The 24,041-nt window shown below is 36.4% G+C and overlaps 3 protein-coding genes across 5 annotated transcripts in view; all 3 read left to right on the top strand.

Annotated features, from left to right (window-relative positions):
- Positions 1–24,041, top strand: part of LOC105230125 (atrial natriuretic peptide receptor 1) — a 111,701-nt gene that overhangs the window by 27,297 nt on the left and 60,363 nt on the right. The gene's annotated exons all lie outside the window — the stretch shown is intronic.
- LOC105227790 (atrial natriuretic peptide receptor 1) lies at positions 1,832–17,212 on the top strand. The gene is made up of 15 exons (XM_049453581.1): positions 1,832–2,536; positions 3,577–3,688; positions 4,569–4,734; positions 5,541–5,615; positions 12,191–12,467; positions 12,969–13,078; positions 13,169–13,354; positions 13,440–13,696; positions 13,760–13,875; positions 13,969–14,047; positions 14,114–14,760; positions 14,831–15,158; positions 15,238–15,577; positions 15,632–15,902; positions 16,306–17,212. The coding sequence occupies exons 1-15, from the start codon at positions 2,116–2,118 to the stop codon at positions 16,524–16,526; spliced, it is 3,606 nt and encodes a 1,201-aa protein (XP_049309538.1). The 5' UTR covers positions 1,832–2,115; the 3' UTR covers positions 16,527–17,212.
- Positions 19,486–23,071, top strand: LOC105227789 (ribitol 5-phosphate transferase FKRP). Its single transcript, XM_011207298.4, has 3 exons — positions 19,486–20,902; positions 20,981–21,097; positions 21,171–23,071. The coding sequence occupies exons 1-3, from the start codon at positions 20,072–20,074 to the stop codon at positions 22,005–22,007; spliced, it is 1,785 nt and encodes a 594-aa protein (XP_011205600.2). The 5' UTR covers positions 19,486–20,071; the 3' UTR covers positions 22,008–23,071.

Below are 24,041 nucleotides of genomic sequence, written 5' to 3'. Positions count from 1 at the left end.
CCAGTGCACCATGCAAGGACTAAGCATATAGACATCAGGTATCATTTTGTGCGAGATATAGTTGAACGAGGTGAAATCAAATTGGAATATGTATCAACAAACCAGATGATAGCTGACATATTGACGAAGAATTTACCAAAGAAGAAGCACAACGAGTTTTTAGGGTTATTGAATATGAAATAAGATACAAAGCATTTGTAAGAACATCTGCATTGAGGAGGGCTGTTGAAATGTTACTTGAAAAAGCAACCCTGCTAAAGACAATGCATATGTTCGATTTCGAATTCGTACATAATTACATGCAATATATTGTTTCCAATTCCATGTTTCTATTACTCCTGAATAAACCTTTCAATTGTTAAGACGTGCGTGTTTCATTTAAAATTCCTACATTTTTATTAATCATTTATAATTTATTTCAAATGAAAATAATTTTTTTAATAATTAAAGTAAATTTCAAAGAAACCTTAATTTAATAATCTAAAAAAAAGCAATTATTTAAATTAAACAATTTTTCATTTGGTCAAAAATTTTGGAAAATTAAAGAATATTAAATTTATAACCATAACAACATTTATTTAAGGGGTTATCTACAGTTAGAAGGCTGAAAAAATTGATTTTACAGAATTTAACTAGTAAATTAAAACTTTTTTTATTTTTTAATATGTTTTCGTAATTCAGTATAAAACAGAAACCAAAAAACCTAATTGTACTCAATAAAAAACTTTTAAATAACTGCCCAAAAACAGAAAACTAAAAAAAAGCACGAAGAAAAATTAATTAAAGTGCCAGCGCTGAAGCTTTAGAAACGGTAAACGCAGCAAACACTTTAATACTGAATTAATTTCAGATCTATTTAATTCAAAAAGCTTTATGTAAAACAGTTATTGCTGAAAGTGCTGAATTTAATAATGCAGAAGTAATTGAGTTGTGTCCTAGTCAGAAGTGGAAAGATTTGATTTTCGCTGATGTCTTCAAAAGAAAAAAAAAAAACAAAAAAAAATTGTAATAATTAAAAATAAAAAGTGGAAGATGGAAAAAACTAAAATACATACAATGAAATGATATTACTATATTTAAGGGCAATGAACCGGAAAAATAAAAGAATTCGAAAAAATATCAATTACCTAAGGTCTGAGACTTTATCTGCTGGGAAAGTGGGTAAAAACCAGGCCAAACCCGCTCAAAAATCAAATTGATTCATTGCTTTTGCATAATGAATATGTTCCGGAGGGACATACGGTCAATAAGAAGTTTTATTTTGCCGTATTGAGGTGTTTGCGTGAGAGCGTCCGTCGAAAATGGCCGGAATTGTGAAAGAACAGTTAACAGTTAACAGTTGTTAATGAATTTTACAAAATGATAATGCACCATCGCGTTGATCCCCGATTATGACCGAATTTCAAGCCAAAAATGCTATGAATACCATCGATAAGCCACAATATTCACCAGATTTGGCTCCATGTGATTTTTTCTTATTCCCCAAACTGAAACTGCCGCTCCTTGAAACCTTTTTTTTAGTCGAGTAGTTTAGTAGAGCTAAAATAAAAAAAAAAATCGCTGAAGGAGCTGAAGGCCATTCCAAAAATTTCTTCTGAAAAGTGTTTCGAGGTCTGGAAAAATTGTCGCATAAGTGCCTATATAATCCTTTATCTATGTATATTAGTTTTAGGTGATACATATAACAGTTAGCTGAACAATATTATTATACTTTGTAGCAACATGTTGAACGCATTTCCACTGCACCTTTTTAATCAAATCTAGAAAGTTTCAATCAAAGAATCAGTTGAAAACTAACTCCTTTTCTCTCTCTGCCTTCTCTGACTACAACAGATCACCGGCTATCTTACGAAATATGTGAAATAACAATTGCAAAGCAAACAGCGACGGACGATAGAGCTAGCAAAATAACAGTTTCAATAAACGTTACTCTTCGCCACGCGTGTGGATGCCACAAATGTGGCGCAACGCTACACCACTTCCACCACTGTATACCGCAGATACAGCAACATAGTCGCGCATAAACAACTCAGACCCCACTTGTCGCTCTCTACGCACCCCACACTAAGCCACCAGCCTGTCTCCATCCTGCTCAGCGCCAGCGATTATTCCACCATGCATGCATTCAATTTGAACACACACACCAGCGCCTTTATTGCCATGAGCATCACTTACCTGCTGTTCGCGCTGCACACCTTAGCCTACCACGTAGACACATTGTCGCCCGCCACAGGTAAAATCCCAGTAACACATACAACCGTTAGCACACGCAAGCTGAATCACACGGCTTTGCTGGATATGTCGATCGACATTGCGGTCGATCCGCAAGCGAATGTGACTGTGGTGGCGTCGACGATGGCGACGTCGACATTGGCAGAGTTGGCGTTGAATTCCAGTGGAATTGTCACCTTTGGCCCTGACAGTGGATATGTGTACGAAGACCGGCAAGGTCATGTGGTGAAGCGCGAGAACATCGAGTATGATTTGACCGGCTTGCGCGTGTACAATGTGGGTGTGTTGATGGCTTCACATCTGGGTAGGTTTGGGGAGAGTTTATGCACATATGGTATATGTATTAGTATAAGTGCACTGTTTGGTAAATCAGTAATATATTTAATGTTAGCTTAACATCAGTGAGTTGCCACCAGGGTAAGGAATTTGTTTTATTAAAAAAAGGATTAAAAATTACTTGTCAATTCCGAGTTTGATATAAAAAATTTACATTTTTTAATAAATTTAATTTTTTAAATTTAATTAATTAAATTCTTAATTAATTTATTTTTTCTAATTAAAAATATATTTTTTTCAATATAAATTTTAATCCATTTAAAAAATTTGCAAACCTTAATTTTATTTGTAAAATCAGAATTAAAAATTTAAAAAATAAAAGTCGTTTGTATGTGTAGGTTTAACGACTGTTACTCTAGAGTATTGAAAATCATGACTCCAAACACGAAGAAAACGCAAGGGAAAAAATGAAAATTCAAAAACACTTAGTTTTTTATTTTTTAATCCAGTATTTGGGATTACAACTTTTTTTTATTTATTTTTATTAAAAACAAAAATTAAAAAATTAACAAAAAATTAAAAAAAAAATAATTAATTATTATTTTTATTTAAACAAAAATATTTAAAAATTATTTAAAATTTTATAAAAATTTTTTAATTTTTAAATTTTTGGTACTAGAAATTTGAAAATTATTTTTAATGAAGGTTTTCGGAATAAAAAAAAATATTTAAATGTTAATTGAATTATTTTTTAACGTATTATTTGAACAATCGTTATAACTTTTATTTATTTTTATTAAAAAAAAATTTAAATAATTAATTTTTTTTTATTAATTTTAAGTTTTTCTTAATTATTAAAAAAAAGTACTTAACAACAAAATTATAAAAAAATTACTTAAAAATTTTGTATTTTTTTTTTTTAATTTTCCAATCGTTTATTTGGTGCTAAAATTTTAAAAAATTATTTTTAATTAAGATTTTCGAAATAAAAACAAAAATGTAATAAAAATAAAAATACATTTTTTTTAGTTTTAATCATTTACCCTATGCAATTTTTATTTATAAAAGATTCGCCCTTCGATCTGGAGCGCTGTGGACCCGCCGTGGATTTGGCATTGGATGTAATTAATAGGGAATTTTTGAAGCCGCATAAAATCAAATTGCGCAAAGTGCAAGCAAGGTGAGTGCAAGTCTTACAAAACAACAACACGCAAACACACACACATTTACACAAACAAATTTTAAGTGGGAAAGCAATAAAGTATTACGCGCAGCGCTTTTAATTGGCGCTCGCTTTAAGAAATTAATACAGAGTGAGCTTGCCGTCAATGCCTCCGAATGTGAATGCATGTAAAGCAGCGCAAATCAATTGTTACTCATACGCCCCGTGGCGCATTTCACTACAAATGTATTTCCATTTGCAGTTGCATATTGAGCGCTCAACTGGGGGGTGTTTTATTTACATTGCAATTGCTTTGTTGCCTTCTTATGCTGAGACATGCTTAGTCCTTCGCAATTGCCGGATTTTATAATTGAAAATGCATAGTTTGTTGACATGTGGCCTTCAAGAGTAAAGTAGAGAGTTGCAGATCAGTTGCGATAATTGCGTTTTAATGAGTGCGTTGGCTGGATGGGGTTCACAAAAGGCTGCAGAAATATGTAAAGGAGGGATTTTAAGGAAATTGCAATTGAAAATATTTTTTATTTTGTCGAATTTTTTTATTGTCAAAAAGTACTGATTTGGATTATGATTTTCAGTAAGTGCGGGTAAATGTTTTAGTGAAATAAAGATGTTTTTTACATAATAATAACACTAAAAATTACATTTAAATTTACATTAAACTTGCTTTCGAATGTCTAATCAAAATATTATATATGTAAATTTTTTTGAAAATTATTATAATTTTTTTTTAATTATTATAAAAAAATTATTATAAATATTTTATATTCTACCTCATATATAATATTTTATTACTAATATCCAGTCTCTATGTTCTATCTAGGCACTTTGTGCAAATATATACTATTTGCCTCTAATGTATACTTTTTCTCCCCTTTAGTTATCCTTCCTGTTCCGGTGCAAAAGCACCTGGTTTGGCCGCTGACATGCATTTTAAGGACGACGTCATAGCTTTTATTGGACCTGCATGTGCATTTGCTTTGGAGCCGGTGGCACGTCTAGCTGCCTATTGGAATTCTCCGATCATTACCGGTATGGGTGATCAGGTGAGCTACAACTATCAATGGATCTTTGAATTTGAAAATATAAAATTTTATTTGGTTACTTACATATATAACGACATAACAAATTTTTTTAGTTGGTTATAATAATAAGTATTAAAAACCATAACATAATTTCTGATTACCGAAAGCAAGCAAGTAACTCAAATGTTACTCATATGCACTATATGCTGCATGATCAAATATGTATACCTTTAGATGCAACGAAAAAGCAATAAATATTATTAAATTAATGGAGAAGAAATTTTAAGCAAAATCATTGTTAAAAAAAATTATTAAAAATATAATTATTAAAAAAAAAAAAACAAATTAAAAAATAGCTTTTTAAAAAAAGATTATCAAATAAATTTAAAGCACATACAACAAAATATTTTCCGCGAAAACTATGATAATCTAAAAATAATATGGCAACTAAGTGGAATAAATAATAAAATACAAACACATATAAATCTTGCACGACAGACACGCAGTACTAGTGTCAGCAGAATTTTTTTCATGACTTTTATTATTAATTATTTTTTGAAAATTTTATGTAATTTTTTTTTAATATTTTACAGTACGGTAATTGGTAATTTAACCGCTAAAACTTTCCTTACTATTATTAAATATTAAAAAATATTTGTTAGTTATTTTTTAATTTTTTATAATTAAAACTATTTATAATATTTATTTTCTGTTAATTTTTCTATTTTGTATAGCTTAACACTAAGTATGCATACTATTACTCATAGTAAAAAAAAATTTTGTAAAAAAAAAATTAAAAATATTTTTATATTTAATTTCTCACACAGCCACCTTCTGATGACGAATTAACGGTAACATCTGGCATATTAGGAAAAATTCATAAATGGAAAAATGAGAGCACGGTATGTTATGAAGTGTAATTAACATTTCAAAATATTAAAATGTATATTAAATATTAAAATTTATATTAAATGTTAAAATTTATTATTAATTAATTTATTGGAAACAATTTTAGAAAATATTTTGAGAATATACATTTTTTGTAATTTTTGTTTAGGATTTTTCATACTCAAAGTTAAAATAAATTACGAATGTTTTATATGTGCGCACTAATGAATGAAAAACCATAAAAGTATGAGACAGTGGAAAATCTAGCATGAATACCTAAGTCTACACAGAAGACTTGTGCCACAATTTTATTTAGAAGTATAAATGTATAAAAAAAAAGTAATGTTTCCTGCATTTCTATAAAGTTCTCATGATTTTTCAATCACCCTGTATCTATAGTTTGCATAATAGTACGCAATGCACGTAGGTAATATGATTCTTCTATACAAACAAATGTGAGTAGACGTGCTTATAAATCTGTATATATAATATAAAGGTGCTGCACACATGGATGAGGCAAGCTTAGCATGTAAAATATAAAAAACCATAAGACAGGCAATATTACTCATATAATTGATCGAGTATTTAACGATTTTTGCGTTAATTTGAAGAACTTGCTCAGTCAAAAATTCATTTACAGGACCTGAGTCTCTGGCGAAAACTCTTTTTGAGCAGAGGACACAAAAGAGACGCTTGACAACGTAGCTTAGGACCGTACATTCAACAAAGTCGTCATTACTAATGACGAAACGTGCGAATATGACGTCGAAAGTGGCCAAAAATCTAACGAATGGCGCTTCAAAATAAAAACAAAAATCGCTGAATGAATTGAAGATCATGTGCAGTACTTAAAACTTATTTTTTTGTTAGTCCGGTTTAAATTTTATCAGATGGATATGAAGCATTACCACTTCGGGATATAATTTTCATTAAATTTATTAATGGATTTGGTGGGGAATAACTCTTTAGGAAAGGATTAACTAATATCAGATCACCGCCTTATACATATATCGCCAAATTCTAGTATAAAGAAGACATGTTTAAATTTTTCTCAAATTTTCAGTTTCCGGAAAAATTATGCCTTTCTAAAATAATTTCTGTGGAGCGACCTCAGCCACATTAAATTCCTTGGGAACATCGCACACATACACATACATAATAAAGGCGTATCACACACCAATATATGCGCACTTAATGATATATGTACGTATGTGCTGTATGTGTTGTATTACAGTAGAATTCATTAATCGCCTTTGATTTTTATTTCAACTCCGCTAGCAGCGAATTCCCAGCGGTAAGCGCTGGCACATGCTGCGGCAACCGCTATTTGTGGTAATCTAAAGGCAAGCGCTGTCATTGCCATGGTCAGTGTCAGTCAGCAGAAGTCAGCAAGCCAGCAGCGAGCGCTACAACAACAAACTTACCGCCGCACCAACTTGGAAGGCCACCCCCTAGAACTCCGTTGACATTGACATTTTGCAATTTGTATGAAATAAAGGCAAAAGAAGTAGAAAAAAAGAAAGAAAGTAAGGGAAAATGAGGAAGAGATAAGCAAAAAAAGGCAACAAACTATTTGTTGTTGGGCTTTTGGAATTTGTTTGCGCCGCACTTGAAATTAGTAGCGGCAAACCGTTAGTTTTACATTTGCGCACGTGTGATTGAAGAGTTGCAAAAAAAGTAGATAACATAAGCACACAACCACACACATACCAACACATATACACTCACTTTCTCTTTTTGTTGTTGTTATGTTGCCTGCGTAGTGACACTTTCTGCCTAAGGTCACTATAGCCAACTTGCGGCAGTAATTTCCTGTCTTCCAAGTGGACGATGCGTCGGCTTTGCGGCCTGTCGGAATTAACTAATTTACCTTATTCAGCGGTTAGACTGAGTACTTAAGTATTTTTTAATTAATTAACTTTTTGCAGTTTCATTATAAGTACACTGACTCAAGTAGCGTTAGGCGCTGGTGTAAGCAAAGAGAGGCACTCGTTTTAAGAAGAAAGATGTTGCAAAGTTGTAGCAGAAAAACGACATGCAAGCGGGAGTATATGGCTATATACATACTTACATATTCGTACTCATGTATTTGAAGTTGTATTTGCAAGGATGTCTTTTGTAGCGCTTTGCTCCTTTGCAACAATTAAGCTGTAATTTATTCTGCTTTCATTTCATTGTATTTGTATGCGAGTGCTCGAGGCAGCATCAACAGGTCATTTGTGTCGACAATAAGTGAGAAGACGCACGATTACTGTGATTATGCCAGACACGACATTTAAGCAGCCAAAAGTCATTCCATTAAAGGAAGAAAAAAAAATTAACTGATGCTAGAGCTGACAGTGCTTTAAGATTTAATATATTCACATTTAGTAAAAAATCATGAAATAGTCACAATTTTTATAAGGTTGGTCTAAAGCCTGTCTGTTATTGTCCGAAAACTGCAGTATGAAATTAGAGAAGTGTCACAACAGATAGCGGTTACGTCAGGAGCAGCACAAGGATCCATTCTAGGCCCAGATTTATGGAACATTAGCTATGACGCTTAATATAGCGTATAACTAGAAATGCCAAACGAATCATATTTAATTGGCTACGCGGACCACACTGCGGCAGTAATCATAGCAAGGGATACAGAAGAAGCGCGAAGAAAGCTGAACCAGGTCATGATACGGACGCAAGCATGGCTCGACGCACTCAACCTCCAGCTCGCTATGGAGCAAACAGAGCTACTACTGCTAACATACAAGCACATACCTCTCGAGATAACCATTCACACAACTACGGATATTCTATGGACACAGAAAGCAGTAAACTACCTAGGCGTAAGACTGGACCCCAGACTAACCTTTTGGGTGCAAATCCAGCACGCCGCTGGAGATCATCTCTCAACTGAGCCGATTAATGGCCAACATAGGAGTCCCCAGCCAAGAAAAAAGAATGATCCTAATGTCGACGACAATCAGCGTCTTACTATAGGGAGCCGAGATCTGGGCAGACGCGCTTAAATAAGAAAACCGGCGTAAGGTAATGACCAGAGTGCACCGCACTGGAGCCCCCAGAGTTGCATCAGCCTACCGAACATCAGGCGATGCAATATTGGTTATAAGCGGTAATACCCCAATTGACCTTCTAGCATATGAAAGAAAAAAGGTATGGGAGCAAGAGCGCATTACAACAAATAAAACCTGGTTGGCCCAATAAACGCGAACAATTTAGCCAGCGTCATGCTGGAGAATGAAGCAAACTGGGAGATTATCAAGAAATTCGCAACAATCTTGCTTCGGGACCTGGACGCAGGTGCGCAAATGTAAATCTATCAATGAGAAAAATTGAACGTCTGAAGTAATACAAATGCGGTCCCAGGGTGGGCGACGGTTCCTTAGAGAGAGACTTTTTAGTGACCTGCAAGTGGCACATACCGCTGTTGTGACGATAGCACCGATGATGCGGAAGGCATTTTCTACCCTATAGGCGTCAGTTCGAGGTTTCCTACTTTTTTAAAGAAAAACACAGAAACTTCAAATTTAATGGGAATGTTTATTATCTTTCGAAAGAGCATTATTTGGCATTTATTTTTGAAGATTATCCCTTTCAAATGTTGACCATTTGACTTGTTGGTAACTGTCGAACGACACGCGTGATGTTTTGCTTCAAGGTCTGAATCGTAGCAGGATTATACGCATAAACTTTAAACTTTACATATCCCAACAGAAAACAGTCTAACGCTGTGATCGTGTGATACTTGTTGGCCAATCGACTGAACCAAAAGGCTGTTCACCGAAGTGTTCTCTCAATAAATCCTTTGACTGATGCGATGTACGGACAGTAGCACCGTCTTGTTGAAACCAGATGTCGCCGAGATCACGAGCTTCAATTTTAGAAATTAAATAATCGGTTATCATGCCGCGATAAAGGTCGCCATTGACGGTTACGTTTTCACCGGTATCATTTTTAAGAAATATGGACGATAATTCCACCGGGCTACAACCACACCAAAGCGCTGTTTTTTCTAGATAAAATGGCTGCTCTTGAATATTTTCTACGTTCAAATGTTTACATACCAACTGAACCAGAAACCGCGCATCGCTGTAAAAAATTTGGGTCAAAATCGTCGTATGTTTAACTTTTCAAGAGCCCAGAGAGCGAAGCAATGTCCCGTGGAAAGATCGACTTCAGTTCTTGTACGCTTTCAATTTAAGATCTTGACGTAAAATGCACCAAGTCGTTCCCTACGTCAGTCCGATTAGTTACGAACTGCTCCGAATCGAATCTTCGCGGTCTTCGTATACACTCTCAGCTTCGGCTGCTATATTTTCGTGGTCTGTTCATCGAATGCCGCTCCAAAAAGTGATCAAAACCAAAAAACCCAAAAACTGAGGGCCATCTCAGTCGAAGTTTTTAAAAAGTGTATAAAAAATTTAATTAATTTTTGGCATGCTTGTATTGACTCGAGAGCCTATTCATCTAGTACGGATATGATGAGAGAATTGGAGGACAAATTACTGAAGCGATTAGAGATGCTTCAAACATATAAGTCTGAAATTCTATCCCACTTTTCACTGAACACCACACAGATATTTTTTTTATGACCTTATGAAAAGAACCTTGACAATGCCTACTCAATCTAGATTAACAATTGTTTACAAAAACGAAATGCGTTAGATTTCAAAACCAATATTTACAAATTTATACTGATTCCTGGTATAAATTAAACTCCCCAGATATTCGAAACGGTTTCTATTAACAAGAAAATCCGAATTTAAATTGTTTTATTGCTCACACCTTTGAAGAATATTCCATTGCAATCGATATGGTGCTCATATTATTTAAGTCAAATAAAGTTCAAGAGATCTTCTATAACTCCTTTTTAGTAATGGAAACAATTACAATATGTAGATTCGTAGAGGCTTTCAAGAGCACGTGGTAGCAATACAAAAATATATGTATAATATTTGTTGCTACATTTCTTTTCTATATTAAGCAATCACTTGGCAAATTATCTCATCTAATACCGTTTAGTTGACTTTTAATATTTTTTAAACAAATATGAAACAAAGTGGATGTGTCAAAAAGGGTCAGACACCAATAATAAAGCAAACAACGTAGAGAATTTAGGTTATCCTTAAAATAATAAAATATTACATTGGTTATCATAATAAATATACATAGTAGGGGAGCCCAAGAGGGGATTTTTGCAGTTACTTAAGCGTGTCAGAAAACTATATGGGGAGAAACATTGCACCCTTTTATGTACCCCTACCAAATATGAGCCCTTAATATGGAGGCGTGCGTTGGGGAGGGTTCGTCAGATTAGAGAAAAAAAATCGATCCTTCGGGAAACTCGAGCGCGTCAGATTAAGAGATGGTATGTTAAATGCATGAAGACAAGTGTATATTTCAATATTCTGACAGTTTGAGGGTGGCTTAGAGAAATAGCAGGGTGACAAATCTGTAAAAAAAAAACGTCACCTTGAAATACTCGAGCGCGATAGATTTTTTTTTCATTTTAAAGGTAATTCTGTCAGAATCACGAAAATCATATAATCTGACAATTTGCGTGGGGCGATACAGGTAAAATCGTCGATAAAAGGTCAAGCGTACTAATCACCATAGCGTGGTTGTTGTTAGTAAACGCTTGACACTTTTGTTTGTTTCGTTCGTTTACAGCGATCAGTTTTACATCCATTGTAAAAATGAGTGACGTTAGTGTCAAATGTGTTTACTGTGGCGAAGAAACGTATGAAGAAAAAAGTTTATTCCACAAACTCTAAATTTTTTTTTTTATTAATATTTAGATCTATTTTCATATTAATAAATTATTCAATTTCCTATACATATACATATGTATATGTATACAATATACATAATACATATAATATTGTATACATATATGTACATATGTATATGTATACACTGTTTTTATTACATCCTGTAACAAAAACAAGAACCAAACAGAATTCTTCCACTTTTAAATCGTCAGATTAACGATATGCCTCTATATAATTGTCAGATTATCTTTTGGGAAGACTCTGACATCAAGTTCATCCCACTGTATAAAAATCTGACGCGCTCGAGTATCTCAAGGTCACCTTTTTTTTTTACAAGTTTTAAAATCAATAAATGACTTTTGTCCACGTCGAAATTGTCAGAATATTAAATGGTACACTTTTTAGAGGTTCATTAACATTCGCTTAGAAAATCTGACGCGCTCGAGTAACTTAATTTTTTTTTTTTTTTAACCTGTCATTACGGCTTTCAACCCTGACTTGATTGTCAGATTAATATATATCGATTATCAGAAATACAATGCGCGTATATACCATAAATGACTGACGCGCTTGAGTATTTTCATGTGACTGTTTTTTTTTACATTTTTGACACCAATTTCCCGCTCTTCTCCCCACTAAAATGGAAAACTTCACCTAGACTTTCTTCTTTTTTAAACGTTATCTTGACAATCTACTAAGTCTCCATGACGCTCCAGTAACTGCAAATTTAACACTCCGGGCTCCCCTACTAACAGTCACATACAGCTTTTAGAAAAATTCCTAAACCATAATGATATTATCTCTTTGCATTCAAATTGCAGGGCATGTTTAAAGACAAGAGTAAATATCCCACACTTACGCGCATGTCTTATTGCCAGTGCCGTCTTAAATTGGTCTTTGCCAGTATTTTTCGGCAATTTAAGTGGAAACATGTGGCATTGATCATCGACCGCTCGGACCTTTTCTCCCTAACTGTAGGCAAGAATTTGGAGTATGGACTACGGCAAGAGGGTCTACTTAGTTTCGTACGTGAGTTGAATGGTAATGAGCAAGAACCGTATGAGAATTACTTGAAGGATGCGAGCATGTATGCAAGAGGTAAGTGGTGTGGACAATGACATCATTTCAAGATTGCTGCTATCACTGGTTTGGTTATTTTTGGTTTTTTATGTTGGTAAAAGGAGAGACCGAATGGACTTCTTCTTCTTTATTGGCGTAGACACCGCATACGAGGTTATAGCCGACCTTTTCAATGGGGATGGTTTTTACGTGCGGATCTCAAACCCAAACATTGGGGAGAGATGATTCGCCACTTACGTGAACTTCTACACAAGGCTCCATCCTTCAGTGGACTATTATTGGTCTGAACTAGTCTACTGTATTTGGTTCTGTCCTTAGTATACTACTAAGATCTTCAGAAGGAAGTGTAGAAAGACATTTCAATTTTTTTCTGGAATAATTTTGGAATTGTTCTTTATAGAGACCTTTGATAGGGGCCACGAATACATAATCGATTGTTATGAACAATAAGATTTATGAACTGCTAACTCCAATAAGAAATTGAGTTGTAATTTGTGCTTTTCGTTTTGTTAATTTCAGTGGTCATTTTATCCTTACGTGGCGAGTTAGTGCGTAAATTTATGCTCGCCGCTTACACGCTGGGAATGACGAATGGCGATTGGGTCTTTCTAGATGTCGAAATATTTCAGGTAATTAATGAGATTACGCCTTAAGCATGCACTAAAGCTAATAGAGCACTTTTCATGAATTTGAATGACTATATAATCACTATGCCACAGAGTTCCTATTGGGGTGATCATGACTGGGAAGCGGGCGATGCGTTCGATAGCCATGCACGAAAGGCCTATGAGGCGTTATTACGTGTTTCGCTGTTGCAACCTACCAATCCGGAGTATCAAGGCTTCGCGGATAAAGTGCGTGTTATGGCCAAAGCTTACAACTATTCTTTCAGCGATGGTGAAGAGGTGCGTTTTTTATGGACTTAAGACATGTCTAGTAAAGTATATTTAAATCTCTTTACCATTTTTTTGTGCCTTTGCAAAATGTTAGGTGAACTTTTTCATCGGCGCATTTTACGATGGCGTTTACTTGCTCGGCATGGCCTTTAATGAAACCCTGAGCGAGGGCGGCGATATACGTGATGGCATGGCCATAACACGACGCATGTGGAATCGTAATTTTCATGGCATAACTGGTCATGTACGCATAGATGATAACGGTGATCGTGATGCTGATTACTCCATTTCCGATTTAGATCCGATAAATGGCAAATTTGAGGTGGTGGCACATTATTATGGACTTCATCGGTAAGTTGTCAGACTGGAAGCTTTTCGGAACAGTAAACTTCATTGATACCTCTATTTAAAAAGCGAATATTCAGCCGTGGCAGGGAAGAAGATACACTGGCCTGGTGGACGTGAAGGTCCACCGCCGGATGTACCACGCTGTGGCTTTTTAGGCAACGCGCCGGAATGTCATGGCAATGGTGAGTTTTTGTTTCGAGATCCATAGGATTTCGAGATCCACTACTACAATTCTTAGATATTAATTAAGTAATATTTATCTCTTATTTACATAGAGTTAATCATTATGTATGGAACATTTGCATTCGCAATTTTCTTCGGTTTTTCCTTTCTGGTCGTTTATCTGATGTGCAAGTGAGTTCTTCGCATGTTTAGAAATATTGAAATGAATGCAAAAATTAATATCAAATTATGTTTTAGGCAAATGAAACTGAATAATGAACTCAATAACATGTCTTGGCGTGTGCGTCCGGACGAGGTGCTACTTGAGGTGGGCAGACTTCATGGCAGCAAAGTGGGTCTGCAAAAGCTTAATGTAGAGAACTTCTCACTGCAACAATACGACATACATTCCGGTCGCGCCTCCATCGCCAGTTGCACCTCGCTACCACTGACGCAAGTTTTCACCACCATTGGTATCTTTAAAGGCGAGCGTGTCGCTATCAAGAAGATACACCGCAAAAAGGTGGACATTACACCAACGCTCTTGTGGGAGATCAAACAGGCGCGCGATGTTAGTCACGAGAATACCGTGCGTTTTGTGGGCGCCTGCATCGACTTGCCACGTCCCACCGTGCTCATACTAACCGAATACTGTCCGAAAGGCAGTTTGAAGGATGTGCTCGAAAACGAGGCAATACAGCTGGATTGGAACTTTCGCATGTCACTCATACATGACATCGTTAAGGGTATGGCTTACTTACATAACAGTGATGTACAAGTACATGGCAAATTGCGCTCGTGTAATTGTCTCATTGATGGACGTTTCGTGTTAAAAATATCAGATTTCGGTTTGCGTTCGTTGACCACGCCGTCGGAGTTCGTGAAGGATCAGAACTATTTTAACAGTAAGATTTTCTGAGTTGATTGTTAGAACCTATAAAGTCTAAAGCTTTGTATTTGTTTTAATCCAATAAGAGTTCCTCTGGATTGCGCCCGAATTGCTACCGCTAACTGTGCTACCCGGTAATCCGGCCACACAGAAGGGTGATGTCTACTCATTTGCTATAATATTGGAAGAAATTGTCGTGCGTGGTGGGCCCTATGAAATGATACGTCAATTTATGGATGTGCAAACTATATTGAATCGCGTTGAGGCTCATGAATCACCACCGTTTCGTCCCTTTGTGGGTCAACTCGATTGTCCACCCGATGTGCTTGATCTGATGGAAAAGTGTTGGGCTGATAATCCAGAAGACAGACCGGCATTCGCGACAATCCGATCAACTGTGCGGCTAATCATGAAGTGAGTACTAGAATACCGAAACATTACTATTACCGGATATATGTATATCGGAAAAATCTCTTCTCTTCCGAAACTAAAGAGGCTTTTGTGAGAACCTAATGGATGACTTGCTGCGTCGCATGGAACAGTATGCCAACAACTTGGAAAGTTTGGTGGAGGAGAAGACGGAACAGCTGAGCATGGAAAAACGCCGCACCGAAGAATTACTGTACCAAGTACTACCGAGACCTGTGGCTACACAGTTGCTCGCCGGCGAAATGGTACAACCAGAACAATTCGAATGTGTGACCATTTACTTCAGTGACATCGTTGGTTTCACGGCACTTTGCGCTGAAAGCGGCCCCATGGAGGTGGTCGCCTTTCTCAACGATCTCTATAGTACATTTGATCGTATTATCGGTTTCTATGACGTGTATAAGGTAAACTTTTAATTCATAAATAATAGAGAGGTTTTAAATTATTTGCTTTTTAAGGTCGAAACAATTGGCGATGCTTATATGGTGGTTTCCGGTCTACCTGAACGTAATGATGATCATGCACGTGAAATTGGGCTGATGTCACTCGCCATCTTGGATGCTGTCAAATCGTTTACCATACGTCACAAGCCGGATTATCAGTTGAAAATTAGAATCGGCATACATGCAGGTCCAGTTTGCGCGGGTGTTGTGGGTCAAAAGATGCCACATTATTGTCTGTTCGGCGACACTGTCAATACGGCGTCGCGCATGGAGTCAGCAGGGTTACGTAAGTTGCAAAGAGTTTGTAAGTATGAAGTGAAGTTGTCCAAGATATTCTAAGCAAGAAATATCTGTGGTTGCTGGAAGTAAAAGCTTAGTTTGACATTAAAGGACTTCAGAAAGCGATTAGACTCAACTCGATTGTGTCTAAAGTCGACTTTGGCGGGACATAGATGAATGCGAAAATATACAGTGATGTCCCAGATAACATAGGGTCACGAAGCTGAGCAAAATTAAGGGTATGGTATTAGGGTTCAATATGGTTGTCCTCGGTTTTGTTCTAAGCTTACTCCTAACATAAAATAATAAAAATTTTAGTGAACTGGTTAGAGGACAGGGCTTATAGTTCTCTCTATAAAATATAACTCTAATGCTCGTATACTACACTTATACTTATTTTTCATTTGCAGCGCTGAAAATCCATGTCTCCGCAGCGGCTAAAACAATTTTCGACAAATTTGGCACCTTCCAAATGGAATTACGCGGTGATGTAGAATTAAAAGGTAAGGGTACAGTGACTACTTATTGGCTATTGGGTTGCACCGAACCGGATCCACGACCACCAACGCCACAAAAGACCAATAACGGCGAGGTACCATTCCCGATACTCTTTCCAGCGATTGGGAAATAGCTTTCAGCTGCCGAAGAGCATGAATGTGCGATCTCCGAATTTTGAAATACGCTCAATTGTTACCTGTTCAAAGTATGCGGTTATACACCCAAAATTATATAAACTTAAGCAGCCTGTTGTTAGAATATGCTTATGTTGGAGAGTTGGTACTGCTGTGGTGTTACTCCAAAGTTATATTTATTCATTCCAGTACAAGTCTCTGTGTACCTAAAACTTTGTATTATTGTGTAGTGAAATCATACACATACATACAGTATTTTATATTTCTACTCATAACTGTTAAATGTACTGTAGTGTTTGTTTGAAAGCTGCTAAGCATTGTGCTTATGTGGACTGAGCTTTGAAACTATAAGAACTAGTAGTTGGTTTATTGGAATGCTCATATTATTATTTGTCAGATGACGATGGAATACGAAGGTCTACAAAAAAGAAAGATATCTTTAAGCAGCGAAGTTATATTGAGGCAAAAAAAATGATTCTATTCATCCAATGAGTACAATAGAGCGCTCAATTAGCATATTATATTTATTATTTATATATGAGCACGATAGTATGGAATTATGCTAGTCAATACAAAAATAAATGTGAATGTATTTATGTAACGTCAATGTGCTGTGAAAAATATACAAATTTTAGATATATGTACGATGATGTCAATGTTTACACAATTAAATAAACGAATAAAGTATAAAACTGATAGTACAAATTGATAGTAGAACATATTTATAATAATGTGGCGCTGCGAACTGACATTGCTATTCGCAACACCGTCACACATCTTGAGATCCAGCATTCATTATAACATTCGGCCGAATAGACCACGTCTAGCATGTAGTGAAGAAAATATAGCAGCTGTAGCTGAGAGTGTACACGAAGACCGTGGAGTGTCGTTTCGGCGTCGTTCGCAGCAACTTGGACTGCCGCATGGGACGACTTTGCACATTTTACGCCGAGATCTGAAATTGGAATTGTACAAAATACAACTCGTGCAAGAACTGAAGCCCTTCAACGTTCCCAATTGACATCGCTTTGCTCTTTGAGTTCGAGAAAATTTCCAAGAATATCCGACGTTTTCCAGCCAAATTTTGTTCATCGATGAGGCCCATTTCGGGCTCAATGGGTATGTAAACAAGCAAAATTTTTGCATTTGGGATAAAGAGCAATCAGATGATATTCAAGACCTGGCATTTCATCTAGAATAAGCAACGGTTTTACATGTTGGTTAGCATTCCAAAACCGAGTGAATGTCCCACTTGGATAGCTGAAAAGGCCGACCTTTGCGATGCCGAAAACTACTAGGCAGAAATGAATAAGAAGCACAGAATGGAACTCAATATTTTCGTTGACGGAATTCCGACGTTAAATTTTAGGAGTAACACTCGACAGTCTGCACTCCTTCCCTCCGCATACAACCGTGATTGCCACTAAAGGACACAGCCGCTACCAAAACCTCAAATCGCTAAGTGTCAGCACTTGTAGCCAAAGAAACGTTACTGGCAGTATACAAGGCAATACCGCATTCCGAACAATTACAGGATAACTCCACATACAGTGAGTCCCTCATGCTACCAGTACAGGAACATAAAACTCCCCTCCCTAAACAGTTCCTTTTCGGGTGTCTTCGTTGAAATCATCACTGCCGCCACCTGCTTGAAGAGGAACCGTCTCCTATATACATACATCAAGAGAACATTCCTTCAATAGGTCGACGATATGGAATCATACACCGTCCACATTTCGGACGCGACTAAGTTTCGGCAGGCATTGTACGCCATTCACAGTGAATCTATGAACACCTTCACTGACTCATTTCCAGTGAATGGCGTACTTGGAGACCAAACACTACCAATCGCGGATCAAGAGCTCAAGTTGCCGCGTGAAACAAGAGTGACCCTAGCGCAGCTTCGTTCTGGGTACTGTAGTAGGTTAAACTCCTACCTATCCAGAATAGACTTTGACATATTCAACTTATGTTCTCCCTCTTTGCATGCACTTCAAACCCAACTCACTTAATTTATTTCTCTTTGGTCCGAACCCGTCGAAACTGCTCGTGTCCTGGGTCTAAGTTATGTGACGTCGATGACAACTAACTTATTACTTTCCTCCCAAAAGGGTTCTAGGAAATCGCTACAATAACAACAACAGTTGTAGATGAAAAAAATCCTCATATAACAACAAAGCGCTTTGATTCGTTCACAACTATTTTGGATTGGATTAGAAATATCTTGACAAGTTAGATAATTGACTCCACATTCTCTGACATCATTATTAAATATTCAAGTCATCACATCACAAGTAAGAACTAAAGTCTATTCTGAATTCTCTAACATCTGCATGCAAATTTTGTTATCGCTTTTCCAAGCTTGTGTTGTCCCAAATGAGGCCTAAATGAAGTTGAAGATGATACTAAAAAAATTAGATGAGTTTTTTTTTCTTTTGAATTTAAATTTTGTCTGAATTTAGATTCAGATTTTAGAGTGCACTCTTAATCTAAGTTGAGTGCTTTGACTGTTATTTTCTGAGCTTTTGGTATCCTCAATACAAACCCTTCAGGAAAAAAGCTATTTTTTAGTACTGCAATGTCGTGAAATAGTTACTGATTTTGGTTACTTTTTTATTGTTTTGAATCAAGAGTAATTTCACAGTTTTTCCAATTATTTGAAGAGTGAAAACAGAACGAAATAAAGCCATTCCTATGGAGTCACTACCTTTAACTACACGGCTACATTAAATTAAGGAAACGTACCATGTAACAGGGGTTTGTTTTTACACAGCCTAACACCAAACCGTCCACCAAACCACCACTAATGCACTGTGCTTTCGGCAACAAAGCTTTAAGCTCGCGTCACTGTGCTTAAAATACCGGTATTCTTTCGTTCTTTCGTTTACACTGTATTTGTCATGCGTTCCTTCTTTGTTATATCCTTTGTTTATAACAATAAATAAAACATTTCTTCGCACATTAGTATACAGCGGGGCTGTCATCCCGTCATCCTTGCTACAAGTGAGCTTCCTGTCAAATGAAACACAGAAAATATGTAGTGCGTGTAAGTTTTAAGTGTGTGAATTTTATCAGCGTGAAATTAGTAAATAAAAAAAATGTGTAAAATCCTTAAAAAGAAGCTTATAGATAAAATGTTGCATATCCGCAACGGAATGTGTTAATATACAGCTATGTATATATAAGTATAGTTTAGCTTTAGAGCTAGAAAATATACCTGCTCATTGAAAGTCCGCAGAAATCCAAAGTGCTTGTAGCATAGTAGATAGTGAATGTTTTATTTTATAGATACCTAAACATACCAAGTAGTGGAATCCGTAGTGAAATCATGTGCATTGCGACCCCCATCTACTCCGCGGGCTGGCCCAGTCACCTCAATTGCAAATAAAATATTTGCAAGGAATATCAAAATTTGACCTCGCTTTGAAGTGGGTGTGTGGCAGAAAGAAATATTTTTCGCCAATTTGACACACGCACACACACACACACTCAAACACAAACATACACACGTACACTTAACTCGCAAATACCCACCGTTTGCAATATGAAAGTGATGCGCATACGCCACGCTAAACTAATCGTAGCCGTAGTGGTCATAGCCAATCTCATACTATTCTATTACTCGTGGAAGTCGACCATTTGGAAGAGTCTCACCTCCACGCTCATGCCCGGCGACGCAGCAGAGCGCGCCGCGTCAGCTGATAATGAGCTCGGCGGCATGGGTGCCGGCGCCGCAGGACGTGGCGGGGGTAAATCGCCGCGCGATAAGCTCAAGAATGCCAACAAACATATACGCAAATCCATAACGGTTGTATTTCGTAGTTTTTATAATTTCGAAAATGATCTCAAAGCATCCATTGACAATCTGCTCGATATTGTGCCGAATTTGTCGGTGTTGGTGCTGTTGGAGGGTACACCCTATCCACCGGTCACGTATGAGCGCAACATCACCGCCACCAGCGGCGAGGAGAACACTGTGCGTTTCATCAATCTCGGCTTCGATGTGCAAAAGACACCGGAGCAGTTGAATGCGCTCGCGGCAATACACACGAAATATGTGCTATTCCTGCCGGATAGCGTGCGTTTGACGAGTAAAAATCTCTTGCAAAAGATTTTGCGCGAAATCAATTCGGCCATGCCTTTGGGCGCTGGCATAGCGGCAAGAGCGCCGCTCAAGGCGGGCGAGTTTAAGCATCAGCAAGAGGCGCGCGCCTTGTTGCCGCCTGTAGGTCCGGAGGAGACGGTTAGACGTTTGGTAATAGTGCCATTCGCCGGCAATATGAAGTCGTTTAGCAGTTGTACGCAAATCAATTTGGATCTACCCAATTGGACGATACAATATGTGGCGGTCAACAGCAGCGACAAGTGTGACTTGGTGAGTGGCAAGCAGAAAGCTGTTGTTTTTCGGTTTTTATAAATATATATTTACATTATTTAATTTTTTCATACACAGTATTTACAAAAACATGCCATACTCGTGGATGTGGGTGTGCTCAAGGTGCTGCCCGACCCATTCGTCTCGCCATTCCCCGAAATGTTTTACATACAGGCGAAATTGGCTGGAATTTCGGTAAGCGCAAACATTTTAATTCAAATTTTATTAAATCCAATACTTTCAACTTCAACGAACTCGCTTTTTACAGAAAACTGTATTCCCACAAACCTTCCAAGATGGACGCCGACTTTTCGCCTCGTATCATACGAAACAACGCCGCACCGAGATACGACGTCGTCAGTTTAAGGAGTTATACAAGAAGCTACAGATCAAACGTATCATACGCCGTTCACATAAAGTCATCACGAAAAGCGATACGAAAGAGAGCGGTGGTGGTGGCGGTTCACATCACAATCTCGTACTGGATACACAATTTTCCTCATCGAACTTCAGTTTGCCGCTGGTAACGGAAATCGATTTAATCGGCTGTGAACGCACCACAAAATCTTGCGTCGGCACTGTCTATAACAATCGGCCGTTCTACATTTATTTGGACAAACACACGCCCCCATGTTGCCTTGACAAACTCAAAACGACATTCAATCATGTGCTCGAGGAGTTCGAGAATGTCGGCATACGTTATTGGTTGGACAATCAGGCCTTGCGTACAGCCATCGAGACGAATCACTTGCATCCGGATGCTTATGAAATCGATATCAGTTTTAATGTCAACGATTTGGAGCGTTCGAATGCCATGAAGAAGTCACAAAATAAACCATATGTAGACAATGAGGGCTTCTACTGGATTAAGGCGACGGATGGGCATTATTTTAAAGTGCAATTTTCGAAAATTAATCAAATCGGTGTAAATTTATTACCATTCGAAATTAACGGTAATGAGGTGAGACCAAGTGGATTTTTCGGTTGGAAAGCCAAAGAATTCTCCGCCGACTATCTGCATCCAATGTCGACGGTACTGTTTTTGGGCAAAAGTGTAATGTGTCCGAATAATGTGCGTGAGTTCTTGGACTTTAAGAATGTGTAATGCGGTGATTGGTGGTAGGAGGCTGAAGAAACATCGCCATGAAGCACAAAACATACAAACGGTATTAAAAGCGTTGATCTGTCGAAGAACTCTCGAGATCTTACAAAATATGGCAAAAATGGTATTAGAAGCGTTGATCTACTGAAGAACTCTCGATATCTTACAAAAAATAGCACAATGTGGATCAACCGAGTGTAGTAAAAATCGCCAAAAATATACGTCAGCGGCTATTAGAGATGTGGCTCATTAGAGACTGGCTATATTATATCAAATTCATTTCCTTTAAGTTGTCTTCAAGATATATTCTCCATTTTTAGAGTATTTAAAGCAAATGTAAATAATTTTTTTTCATCAGTACCTTCATAACTCATGTTTATCTCACAGCTCAAAGCTCTTCAATATATTTTCCAACTTCAAAAGCAGGTGAAAGTAAGATTGTTCTAAATTAGCAGAAAACTAAACAAATTTTGCAATTTTATTGTTTTGCCGAACAATGAGGTTTGGTGAATCTGTACTTCGTTTACAGTCGTTCGTCAGCCTCATGTTTTTTAAAACCACACCTCGTAGAACCATACGCAAAATATGAGGAATTAATAAAGACCGAAAAATTGTACGAATTATATTAAAACAGAGCTAAAGTGATTTACATAGAAAATATAAGTGTGACTTTACTTAACGGGAATAAATTAATCGCCATGATCTCTAAAGGGAAAGAATTATAAAAATAATAACATTGAGGTTAAGTATGCACCAAATTTAGAAGATTTTAATGGAATTGTATATAGTAAATACATACATACACACCTACAAATATTTGTAAAAATTTAAGAAATCGGAATATACATACACATTAATATATACATACACACATACAAATATATAATGCTAAGCCAAATTAGATAAATTAAGCGAGTATGGAAGACACATCTACGAAAAAGAGTAACATTAAAGAGTTCACAATATATAAGTATATATACATGTTATTATTTTTTAGAATTTATGCTTTAAACCAAAGAAGCTTTAACATCAGCCGATGAAGCAGTCGTTAAAAAAATAAACTTTTATTGAATGATTGAAAAAATGAGTAAGAAAATGATTGGAAAAGCCAATGGAAAGGAAATAGTATCAAGGCATAAAACAAAATACTAAATATAACAGTCTAATAGGCAACTCAGATATGTCAGAAATTTAGACAATTAGTATGATATCTTGCCTAATACAGAAGTAAAGGTAAACATTGCTAATTGACTCAATTACGGGGTGTCTGAAGTGTCTGTAAAATATATTATATAAATATACAAAATAATAAATAACCAAACATTGCATATTTTAGACCTTTGCTTATTACTAAATAATAGAAATAATTATGACGCTCTGCTAATTTATAAATATTAAACTGGTCATAGAAATGATAAGAATACAAAGTACTTAATACAGCTAAACATTATTTATATTGAGTTATGATTTTCAGTTAGTGCCGCAAACTCGAGTTTAGTGCTTATTTTATCCTAACCTATCTAGCATTAACCCTGCTATCAAATATGGAGTTTACCATACAAAATGAAAACCTACTTAATTAAAGCGATTTTACTGATGTTTTTGAAAGACAACTTTATTTTTCAACTCAATTTTGCCGAAAAGTTTACTGTTTGTGGAGCTTAATGTAAATACATAAATTTCTTTATTTTTTCTCATATTTCGATAGGTTATACCTTTCAAAATAACACACCAAAATTTTAAATCTATTTCTGAAATACATTTTGAGTTACAGCCTTCTAAAGTGTAATCTTCTTTTGATCAAAATTGAAGTTTGACAAAATTTTATTATTTTTAATCACATTATTGAAATTTTTTTTCTTTTTTTACCATAGATCATTGTAAGTACATTATCTGCTAGTAGAGATTATTTTTTTTTAGGTTTCATCCACGGAGAAGCCCGCAATCACTGCAGAAGTGTAGGACCTTTTCTAGTGTCGTCTGCCATCACGTGTAACTTCTTTAATGTTTATGGCGATACAACTCTGATTCCACAAG

The sequence above is a fragment of the Bactrocera dorsalis genome, chromosome 3 (genome assembly GCF_023373825.1).
Source record: "Bactrocera dorsalis isolate Fly_Bdor chromosome 3, ASM2337382v1, whole genome shotgun sequence".
NCBI classification, from domain to species: domain Eukaryota; kingdom Metazoa; phylum Arthropoda; class Insecta; order Diptera; family Tephritidae; genus Bactrocera; species Bactrocera dorsalis.
This window is presented reverse-complemented; position numbering and strand designations above follow the sequence as displayed.